We start from the raw sequence: 12,027 nt of genomic DNA, 5'->3' as shown, positions 1-12,027 counted from the left end.
CACACTTATTTCTTTGTCATGCGACTTTGTATATTAAGAACCATGAAATGAAAAGTGACATACGATGTTACCTAGAGAAATAAAACAGAGGCCTATTCTAGATCTAGGAAGGATTTTTTTTATAAATTAATTTGTTTGAAAAAGAATAAAAAAAAATCTTGAAAATAAGCAGTGATATTTTTAAAATCTTAGAAATACAGTAGACTCTCTTTCAATTGTTCATTTGGGGCAAAATGTCATCCGGTTTATCGATAGATTTGGGCGTCAAAGCTTTTGTAAGTTCCACAAAAAGCGCTCAATTATAAAGAATCGCGATAAAATAGGAAGAACTACAGCAAATTTGAGCAAATTAGCATCTAAACGTGAAAATTGTCAACAACATTTTTCACCGGATTGAAAAAGAGCCGATTGAGCGAGAGTCTACTGTACCAAAGGGAATTCTAGAGTTTGATTTTAAAATTCAAAGTTAAAAGTGAACATTTTAGAGGTGGAACTGGGTGAAATAAAATTCTGTCACGAAAATTCAAAGAAAATATTTATTTATCATAGAAATTACGTATAAGTTGAAATTGGGAAATAGGGAAAGGATTTAAAGCTTCGCACATACTCTGACTTCGAACTTCGAACAAATGCTAATCTAATGAATATTACCTAATTTTTTCCAGAAATATGTGACAAGAATATCTATTAAAATCAAGTGCCATGTCGGATTAATTAAAAAAAGATATGGGAAAAAATATGAAATATCCCCGCCTTCCCCAATTCTTAAAACTTTTCTTCGTCAGAATTCATATTAGATTTTTAAAGTGAAATCCATAAAAAAATCTATAATTAAAGAAAAACAATACTCCCTCCGTTCCGAAATAAGTCGTACGTTTGAGGAAAAACTAGGGGTTAACGAATGGTTTCAGAGAATGTTTTTGTTATTTGTAAATATCTTATGTATGAACTATCCTCCATGTTCAGGGATAATATGGGGATCTTACGACGATGGTAAGTTGAGGAATTTATATGTTGAAGTTGTTCATTTCTCGCGTGTTTTTTTTCAAAGAGCTCCGGTAGATAGTTAATTACTAAAAAAAAAATGGACTGTGATTAACACTACAGGCTAGAATTTGTTCTAAATTTTTAGTATGCACAAGTACAACTCAACAGCTATTACCGCTATTACAGATATGATATTTTTTATTGCTCAATTTTTGCAGAATGAGCAATAAAAAGAACATTCTTTTTTTGTGTGTACGAATATCTGGGTGCTAAATGGTTAGAGATAGGGACTTGGGACCTTCAGCGGACCCCCATAAGTTGACCCTGGGACCACTAATATGTCTCTCATTTTATCCCCACCCCTCCCCATCCCATCCAAATCCATATTTCTTTGGTATTGGTCGAAAACATTTCGTGGATTTCGTGCGATTTTTTCAGGGGAAGGGGAGGGCGGGGGAAAAAGTAGGGACATATTAATGGTCCCAGGGTCAACTTATGGGGGGGGGGGTCCCCTGAAGGTGCCAAGTCTCTATCTCTCACCACTTTGCACTTAATTTAGATTGAAAATAAAACGCAAAAAATAAGACATTTTTAAGACATTCGTTCCTCAACTTACCATGAAGACTGGACCGCAATTTTAGTGCAGAACATATTAACAATAGTTCTTTACAAGAGATTTTTTGATACACGAGACATTTACCAACAAACTTTCCCTTAATCCCAATTTTTTCCCAAACATATGACTTATTTCGGAACGGAGGGAGTACTATAATAAATATTTAAAAAAAAAATGGAAGAAAATTATTTTACCTTGAAATTTTCATTGTTTTCTATTTTCCTTTCCGATACCCGTTATTTTTTGAAATTTTGTAATTATGGCAAACCCCAAGGTGAGGCATCTGGCAGCCCTTTTTCGATGTTTTGCTTCAGTCAAAGAAAAATCTTCCAAGAAAAGTGTAGGTAGTTTTTTGTGTTGTGAAAAAGTGGAATTTCTCAAGTGAAAATAGGTGTTTCGTGGACAAAAATGGGTGCAATAGCTAGTAGACAGAATGCTACAGTGGAGGAAGCTGATATTGTGTCCAATCACTACAAATACCCTCCGAGATCGGGTGAGTAAAAACCTTTTTGTCTTGGCAGACACTGACAAGGTGAATGTTTTTCTCACCTACTTTGTTTTTCTGCCCGAAAACAATTGACCCCAATGCCCCCTGCAATCACTCCCGGATGCAGGAACCTACTTTGGGAGTCACTTTATCATGGGCGGAGAGCGCTTTGATACCCCCCAACCAGAATCGTATTTGTTTGGGGAGAATGGCGACTTGAACTTCTTGGGCAATCGTCCAACTCCGGTGAGTTAGGGATTATGATTAGGGCTTCCGGGACGGATCAATACATAGTAAAAAGTTGGTTTCGCAGTTTCCCTATCCCCCACCACAGGCCAATGAGCCCACAAAGACCCTCAAGTGTCTTGTGAACATCCGGAAGGAGTCCATTAGGTTCGTCAAGGCTGATCCCAGCAACACAAAGATCCAGGGCGATGGCTCAAAGGGCAATGCCTTCAACATTGAATTCACATTTGATTCCGATGCTAAATGTGCAATAACCATTTATTACTTCTGCACTGAAGAAGTTTCCACGGGAGCTGTGAGCTTCCTGTCACGCGATTCTGCCCTCACATCTGAGACATATCACTTCAAACGGGGTGTCAATCAGCTTTTCTCCCAATCCTCTCATGTCTTCACCCCGTCGATGTTCTCGGATGATGATCTGGCATTCAATTCCGAGAAGGATGTCATGCCAATTGCCATCCATTGCGTTGTTGAGGAAGGTCTGGAGGACTCCAGGCAATCCCACACAACCATCTGCGTTGTGGATCATCACACAGATGGCACGTACGTCCTCAGGGCGCTCAAGCAGAAGATCTTCGTAGATGGCTTGAGCTATCTCCTTCAAGAGATCTATGGCATTGAGAATAAGAACATCAATAAGTCCTCCAGCGACGATGAGAATGAGGGAAATAGTGAATGTGTCATCTGCATGAGCGATGGCCGAGACACTCTCATCCTGCCCTGTAGGCATCTCTGCCTCTGCAACTCCTGTGCCGATTCACTTCGGTACCAGGCCAACAATTGCCCAATCTGCAGGGCTCCCTTTAAGGCGCTCCTGCAGATCCGGGCTGTCCAGAAGAATTCCACAGCTCATCATCTGCTTCCGGCGCCAGCTCCTCAAGAAGCTGGCGATAACATCCCCAACGGATACATGGCTGTGGCTCTGATTGAGGCCCTTAATGGGCCCCCAGGGACCTCAACCAGGCATCAGAGTCCCGGGGATGGGGTCGAGGGAGATGCTCCAGATGCCGTTCAGGCTGCGGAAATTCTCAATCGCAGCCTGGACAGAAATGGGAAGACAGCAGTTAGCCCGAAGGAGCCAGAGAAGCAAGGGAAGGATAAAGGGAATCACAATACTCCAGAGGTCAGTGCTATTTTTATTTTGAATATTAGGGGAAAGTACTCTCCCTTCGAACGTTCATGCCTTCGAATAATGCGAATTTTCTTTTAGTTTTCCTAAGAGACTTTACAGATTTCTATCAAATATTAGTTGGCTTATCAGGCTTATCATCAATTGTTGATAATTCCGTCATAATTTAGTGTAAATGTCTTATGAAAAAGAAAATTCACATTATTCGAAGGCATGAACGTTCGAAGGGAGAGCACTTTCCCCTACAGAGTTTATTTTGTAGAGCCGAATTCAAATTTAATTTTAATCTTCAAAAAATGCCCCCTACAACATTTCAGAAGTGTTATTGCGCATTACGCCCAACACACAATAACTTTTGTTTGTAAATATGTTTTCAAAATTTTCTATGAGAGAGAGCGAGATGACTAAATCTAGATGTCATTCATGACCATGTCACATATAAGATTAATATTAAGATTGATACTTTCTGAACTGCGAGAATGCCAACAATGGATAGCAAGTGTTTTATCTTGCCTCTCTCTCGTGTTTCGCTTGAAAACTGACCGAATCACAGTTGGCACGCATGGAAAATTGCTCGAATTGCCTGTAATACAGTAGACTCTCTCTCAATCGGGAATATGGGGCAAAATGTCATCCGGTTTAGCGATAGAATTGAGCGTCAAAGCCTTTGTAAATTCCACAAAAAGCGCTCAATTATAAAGAATCACGATAAAATAGGAAGAACTACAGCAAATTTGAGCGTATTACCTTCATAATTAAACGTGAAAATTGTTAACAAAATTTGTCGCCCGATTGAGAAAGAGCCGATTGAGTGAGAGTCTACTGTACGATTCAGAAAGCAATTAATACGAACAGTAATATCTTACTCATCGTATTACTACACTATAGTGTACTCTTTCTAACACACGTGATATTCCATTTGAAATTTTGCATACTATATGCCTCTCTCTTCGGCTATTCTTAATATTAATATTAATCTTATATGTGACACCACGGTCACTCTCACTGAAATGTCAAAAGCATGTTTACAAAACAAAAGTTATTGTGCGTTCGGCATTATACCCAACGCACAATAACTTTTGTTTTGTAAACATGTTTTTGTCATTGCAATGAGAGTGAGTGAGATCTAGATCTAGTCATCTCGCTCACTCTCATAGAAAATATTGAAAACATATTTACAAACAAAATTGATTATGCGTTGGGCATTAAGCAAATTGTTTGGTATTTTTCGTAATTGAAAGTAACAAAAAGATAAACTCGAAATGTTTAGTTTCTTTTTAACCCTTTACTACCGATCATAAGCATGTAATTTTATTTCTGTTGCACGTATTTTTGAATAATCTAAGGGGAAAAAACGATGGCAAAGCATAGCCGCTTTGCAGAGTGTTCGAATAGATTCATAAATATTATACGAAAATCATTTTGAAATTTACAATAAATTGATAATGAAATGCAATTTAAAAAAATATGCCATATAAGATATGAACATTTAATCTTCGAAAAGTCGATTTCGAAAATTTTTCGGACATAGGTAATATATAAACGAAATCAACGAAATGTTCACCTACCCTGAAAGAAAAGTTTTGTCAAATTAACAAGAAAAGTTTGTAAAAGTGATATTCTTCCAAACAGATTATGGAAAATTCTTACCAGTAGGGGAATTCTGTAACGCTCTGGCAATGCCATATGACAAATTGGGTTCGAATCTTAGGAGAGCTTTTTCGAAAATGCGATTCTGTAGTCGTGAAATTGCCATTTCAGCTCACGTGGCATTGTCAGAAGTCGTATATTTCAGATTTCTGGCAATTCAAATGACAATGAATTTTGTTAAACAAATCAACCAAGACGTAGGGTAAATTAAGCTAATTCAAAACCTGCTCCAAATGGAAATTTTTCGCTACTCCAAATGGAAACGTCAGTGTTTTCACGATAAATACAGTACTAAATTACTATATTTATATATTTTCCATACCTCAGTTTCAATATTTAGTTAATTTTGCTCCAAATAAAGCGAAAATCCATTCATATTCACAAATTTTAATTTGTTAATTTCTCAGAAATATTAAAAGTGTACCTTTTCACCGTCGAATTTTTCATCGATCGACTATGTTTCCCAATGAAAAACTACAATAAGGTGACTGTTGTTTATTCGTTTTGTTTAAAATTTATGTCTTCTGGAAAATTTTAGTTAAATTAAGTGCTAATCTTTATTGTTAACGGTACGTGAAGTTTTCAAATGAAATAATTACCTATTTGTAAGCAAAAAGGGTTTTTCTGATATGTCTGTAAGTGCTTCAATAGAAAACCCCGGAAATATGATTTTTTATGAGAAAAGACCAGGAATAAGAACAAATCCTGCACTCAGGAGCAACTCAACAAAGTTTTGGAAGCCTTTCGTCGCGGTTTCACTTTCACTGTTTGTCTCCAATTAGAAACTTTCCCTTGTCTCCATTTGGATTAATTTGTTTCCAATAGAAGCATTTTACGCTCGCATATTTTTCTTGTATTTCAGAAGTTTTCAAATTATATCTAAAGAAATTTCACTAAACAGTAACATTCTAAAAGAGACAAGGAGCAAATTTATGTAATTTTCTTCAGAAAAAAATATGAACGTTGAATCTTCTGACAAAGTTAAAGCGTCTGGAAATGGTTTTGAATTAGGACATTTACTCAAGTTTGATCTCAAGGTGCTCCAAGGCAAGATACTGAATTTGATGCAGCCACTTCGTTTTTGATCTGCCCCTTTTTATATTTAAACTGTCTGTTTTTTTCAAATAGTTTAGTTTCAATGCAGAAAATATTATACTAAGGTCCTCATCTTAAAATCCGCTGTTTTTTGATCAAAAAAACATGAAAAATTTCAGAAGAAAATCCAAAAATAATTTATTCAAAATACCAGTACTCGTTAGCTACACTTTTTGCCATTTCTTTGGCAATAAATGGATTGGATACTCTGAAGTTATCATGAGACCTTCTTTGATCAAAACCATTAATACATATAATTTTCGTCTTCTTTAAAATTAGCAAAGTGTTGCTTAGACAAACCATACTTGAACAATTGTCATTTCTTATCGCCTGTACCACTTCGAACCTGCAAATTTTTTCTTTTATACGGTAAAGACAAAATTTTAAATAATTTCTAATAACGGTTTTTCAAGGTCAAAGGTTAAAAAGGCTCTAGAGAGCGCTTTTATCAAGCGTCTGGGGTTATGTTGCGGCTCGTTGGAAAGGTCTTGGAATTTTCGACAAAACCGAACCGGTTCAAATCTGTTTTGAACCGGTTCATCACCGGTAGTGAACCGGTTCATAACCGATAACTAATTTATATTCGAAATTCAATTATATAAGTCCTAAGTTATAATGGGCAACGTTTTGAATTATTTATAAATCAGTTCAATTCGATTGTGAACCTGTAATGAACCGGTTATGAACCGATAAGTAATTTTTATTATTTTAAATCGATTGAAAACCGGTAAACGGTAAATGATGCTAAAGTACTTTTAAGAAGTAGCATCTAAGTCCCGAGTTCGAGTACTTTGCAAAGCCTGGGACGCTTTGCCATCCCTTGTTTCAATGGAATGGAAACGCTTAAAAAATATTTTACCGAGGTGAATTAAATGGCCACGGAAGTTAATTTTACAATCTCCATTCAGAAAAGCTTACAGATCGGCACATTTAATTGTCTTTGGTCTTTTGGTTCTTTACATCGATATTATCATTTATAAAACCTTTAACCAATTTTCTCACTCAGCGGATTTTCGATTTTTCGTCAGAGAAAAAAGCCCGCGTATTAACTCCAGTGACACAATAAAATTGCATATCTACAGGAGATATTTTTGGGATAAGTTATAGAAACGCCGTGCTTCATAAGAAATGTATTTCAAATTTACCGCGTGAAAAATATTTGCATACATTTAGGGGTATTTCAAAAATTATTTTGTTAAATGAACTCCCAATAATAGGCAATTTATACGAATTCTTCTAGTCCATTTTCTCTCAAGCCGGAACTCCCTGTAACGTACTTTTTTTAAATTTTTTTCTCAAGTTAAAGTGGTAAAGTTACAGTTCTCACAGATGCTGTTTATTTGGAACAAAACTTTTTCTTGGTTGAAAAATATTTTTTGATTTGCGATATCTGTCGGAATTCTAACTGGGTATTATTGGTAGATGACTATCTTCTTAAATAAACACAACTTCCGAATATGGGCCAGCTAGATGTGTCACTAGCACCATTCAATTGTGAGCGATGGATTTCAAGTTGAGGATCTAGGTTTTCGTAATAGGAGTCTCATTCTCGTCAATTTCAAGAACCCATGCTAACAAGTCCTCTTCCTGTTTTTGAGAAGGAACCGCAGAATGCCTTAAGAAGTCGGGAGACTTTCCATATTTTTTAAAAGAGCGTTGACTTCGGCGCTCCAAGTACGCGTGGATTCACGCATTCCCTTGCCTTTCCGGAACTCTTTTAAGGCTTTTTACACTGCATCTCGTAAACAGAATAAATATTCAGACATACCTAATACATTCTTTATTAAATATTAGAAGGAAATTTCATAATCTAAATCAATTTATTTGTGGTGTCCAAATTTACCCTCAAAGTGTCCAAAATTACAAGCTCTCCGAAATTACATGCACTTCGGTTTTATTAATAATTTCTTTAAAGTCTAAACAGATAATTCATTTTGAAGTTTTCTGTTTTAAAAATGTGGGAGATTTAGGGTAAGTGTGTCAAATTTCGGCATAGTTGAATGCAAGCGCCAAAGCCTCAAGTTTGAAATGTAATATCTTTAATAGAAATTGATTTTTTTTTATTTCTTCTACTTAAGGAGTGTTGCTTGGAGCCTTCTAGATAATTTATCGTCTTTATTTACTCTAAAATCATTCTTAATACATTTTAAAATGAATTAAAATGTAGACATAGCTTTGGTGCCCTATTTCGGTCACCTTCATTCTCATAGTTCCTTGCCCTTCGGGAATTCATCCAATATCTTTTTCACGTCATATCGTTTGTTGAAGCTACATTTTTTGTTATTCTTTTGCATTGTATAATCTCTAGAGTAGGGTAAGTGTGCCTAATTCCGGCCAGCTTGCAATTTCGGCCACCTTTTTTTGTTCCTCAAATTTCGATGAACTTTTAGATTTTACGTACTCTAAAGATTATGCAATGCAAAAGAATAACAAAAAATGTAGCTTCGACAAAAGAGATGAAGTGAAAAAGATATTGGAAGAATTCCCGAAGGGCAAGGAACTATGAGAATGAAGGTGGCCGAAATAGGGTACCAAAGCTATATCTACATTTTTGTTCATTTAAAAATGTATTAAGAATCATTTTAGAGTAAATAAAAACGGTATACTCTTTACAAAGTTCCAAGCTACACTCTTTCAGAAAAAAGAATAAAAAATCAATTTGAATTTAAAATATTACATTTCAAACTATGCCGAAATTTGGTACACTTACCCTAATACATTATTTATTAAATATTAGAAGAAAATTCCATAATCTAAATCAATTTATTTGGTTTAGAATGATTCCGCAGAAAATCTATGCAAACCGTAATTTTAGTAGAGTCTGTCGTCCGTCGCACGATTTAGCGTTTTGTCTTTTCGATTGATTATTTGTGGCAGGTTTGACATTAGCTCTAAAAAATGCGACCAGTTTCAGTGTAAATTTTTTCCCGTTTTCGTACAAATTTCACGAGATATCTCCGAAACTATGTAGGTTGCCAATTTGGGGTTTTCGGTTGCCTATTCTATATTAAATTGGCTTTTATTTTGTATTTGTATTATTTACTAATTCATTCTACAATGACAGAAAACAGCTAATAAACTCAAAAGTTTTTTCGGCACGCTAGAAACATGGAATACATAGGAAACGTCATGCCCCTGATTTGTAGTGTCCAAATTTACCCTCAAAGTGTCCAAAATTACAAGTTGTCCGAAATTACATGCACTTCGGTTTTATCAATAATTTCTTTAAAGTCTATACAGATAATTCATTTTGAAGTGTTCTGTTTTAAAAACGTGGGAGATTTTTTTCTTTTAACTTTAGGATTTACTCCAGAAAATGTACAATAAATTCAGAATCAACAGATTAGAATTGTTTTGTTTTTTTGTGTTCAATCAATATCGCAATCTTCGTCAATTACGTGCAAAGTTCTTGACCTTTTAAGTTTGAATTTGTGCACGCAATGCACGTTTTTTTTATTGCACGATAATTGCGTTATTCGCTCAAATTGAATGCTAAAGTTTAGTTTTGGGTGGATTCTCTGCAGTTTCGAATGTCTGTGCTGTTGTCCAAGGAGGATAGCAATGTGACTAAAGAGTTACTGGCCAAACATTCGCCACTGATGAATCGAGCACCACAGAGTCGTGATAAGAATCCGCGGGAGAAGGGTTACTTGAGGCCGACGCATGACAATGTCAAGGTGATCAATGAGAAAAATTCCATGGTGGACAATGACGATGATAGTGAGACTGAGAGACTTTCGCCACTGCTCAATACCTCAACCAGTGGACAGAATAATAAATTGGGATCGGCATTGCATATTGACGGAGTGGAAGAGTCAATTGATGATACAGATACGGATATTGATGAGGGAGAAAAGGAGAATAAGGTGAAGGATTTTAGGTTTTTTTGCACGGGTTTTTTCTTTGTCAAAATGACAAATTTTGGTGTTTACAGAAAAAATCCCGACCAATGTTGAATAACGATAAGGATTCAATGGTGGTGATTGGTGCTGAAGATTCTGACTATTATACACCAGAAGATCCACATACAACAATTCTCAGTCCACTCTATGCTGAGAATGGAAATAGTAGTTTGGGTAAGTCAAAAGAAAATCTCTCAACTCTTTCGACGCCCGTTGCTGCCCTGAAGGAAGCCGCTCAGTCACTGCCGGACAGTCCAATTAGTGGAAATTCAGCATCAACGCGCAGTTCAGGTGACAGCTATTCATCGAGTTCGTCAACAAAGCAACTTTTGGCTTCGGTTCCGAATGATGGATACGGTGGCGGGAAGACGGTTGATAAGGAGAGTTCCCAGGAGGATAGTACACCGTAGAGAGCACCAGGGGGACCAAGTGTGGGGGAGGGGGAGGGATCTGATCAGCACCAAGGCAATGGGGATTTTGTGAAAATGCATTTAATCAGTATTGTGATGAATTCGCTCGCGAGTGTGAAGTGTTGAATCCTTTTGTCTCTTTTTTTTTCTGTTCTATTTTTATTTCTTGTGGGTTCTCAGCCTCTGTCTTTCACTTCCCAGACGGTGAGGAGACTTTCTAATCTTCTTGAGTATTTACACAAAACATACAATCATTAAAAAAAAAAGATGAAAAAGATAATATTAGATGTTATTGAATCTTCTAAATGTAATGCAATACGTATTAAAGCACATACATCATGATATCACGAAGATTTTTGAGTTTTATTTTGGATTCATTGTTTTTTTTTCTTTTTTGTTTTTTGAAGACGATTTGGTACATTTTGCTTCGTGACATTTTGATATATTAAAAATGCAAGTTTTTAATACGGAAAGTTCAAGTAATCCAGGCAATTCAAAGGAATCAGTGAGAAAACAATTTTTGGAATGAAATCAATTTATCAAGTGTTGTAATTCATCTGCAGAATACCAAAGTGTATGGGATCAAACTGCAGGTATGTACCCTTATATATTTTCAAACATTTTACATATTAAAATAAGCAAAAAAAAATCGAGTATTATAAAATTAAAAATGGGCAGTAAAAACATAAAAATGAGCTGTCAAATATCTAGTTAATGGTCAGTAAAAATTTAAATCTTTACAAAAATTGGTCTAATTAATATATTTAACATTTAAAATAGTTGCAGTTAGAATAAAAGCCCTTTATTTTCCCTTTGTCAAAATTTGGACGATATCACTGACTCAATTTTTTTTCTTACTGCTCAATTTTAACTTAATACTGCTCATTTATACACTGCCATTAAAAAATAAGGAGTAGATTATGCCCCAAAGAAACGTTTAATTGGTCTTAAACATGGCTAAAAGACTTATTTCTGCTATTAAATAATAAGCAAATCAATAAAAGTTAATAAAATAATTCTCATTGATCAGATTTTTTCATTTTTATTTAATAATATTATCCTAAATTTTGGATTGATACTGACCCTTGGGATCCCGTTCAGGAAAGCCTAGTTTGTCCGAACTTTGCCATTAGGGGAGACCGGGGCAGAATTAGCCACGTATAGTATTAGATAGTGGTAACTTACAGTTTGCCTGCGAAGAAATATTGAGGAAACCACTCTTTATTCTAAAAAAGGGATGGCAAAGCGTCCCAGACATTGCGAAATGCTCGAACTCGTGACTTAGATACTATACCTCAAAAGTACTTTCGCATCATTTACCGTTTACCGGTACTCAACCGATTTGAATCGATTCATAAATCATTGAAAATATCCCCCAAAATAGTTTGAAGAATAATAAAAATTATATTCGAACTAAAAATTACTTATCGGTAAATAACCGGTTCATTATCGGTTCACAACCGATTTGAACCGACTTATAAATCACTCAAAATATTTCCCAAAAT

General features: G+C 35.6%; 1 protein-coding gene across 2 annotated transcripts; it reads left to right on the top strand.

Annotated features, from left to right (window-relative positions):
- The first annotated feature begins 1,905 nt into the window (after positions 1-1,905).
- On the top strand, positions 1,906-10,873 carry LOC129797981 (probable E3 ubiquitin-protein ligase MGRN1). Of its 2 annotated transcripts, none has more exons than XM_055840897.1 (5): positions 1,906-2,096; positions 2,218-2,336; positions 2,404-3,459; positions 9,735-10,076; positions 10,145-10,873. In XM_055840897.1, exons 1-5 carry the CDS (start codon positions 2,012-2,014, stop codon positions 10,520-10,522), a joined length of 1,980 nt encoding a protein of 659 aa, XP_055696872.1. In that variant the 5' UTR covers positions 1,906-2,011; the 3' UTR covers positions 10,523-10,873. The 2 variants fall into 2 exon arrangements, with proteins under 2 accessions (XP_055696872.1, XP_055696871.1); XM_055840896.1 differs by having other exon boundaries at positions 1,912-2,096; positions 2,392-3,459.
- Positions 10,874-12,027: the final 1,154 nt, after the last annotated feature.

This window comes from Phlebotomus papatasi, chromosome 1 (assembly GCF_024763615.1).
Source record: "Phlebotomus papatasi isolate M1 chromosome 1, Ppap_2.1, whole genome shotgun sequence".
Classification (NCBI taxonomy): domain Eukaryota; kingdom Metazoa; phylum Arthropoda; class Insecta; order Diptera; family Psychodidae; genus Phlebotomus; species Phlebotomus papatasi.
The sequence above is the reverse complement of the archived record's forward strand: the minus strand, read 5'-3'. Positions and strand labels throughout refer to the sequence as shown.

Coding starts and splice junctions, on each gene's coding strand:
- LOC129797981 (XM_055840896.1), top strand. CDS start 2,012: ATGGGTGCAATAGCTAGTAGACAGAATGCTACAGTGGAGGAAGCTGAT. Junction 2,097..2,217: donor CAAATACCCTCCGAGATCGG/GTGAGTAAAAAC, acceptor TCCCGGATGCAG/GAACCTACTTTGGGAGTCAC. Junction 2,337..2,391: donor TGGGCAATCGTCCAACTCCG/GTGAGTTAGGGA, acceptor CATAGTAAAAAG/TTGGTTTCGCAGTTTCCCTA.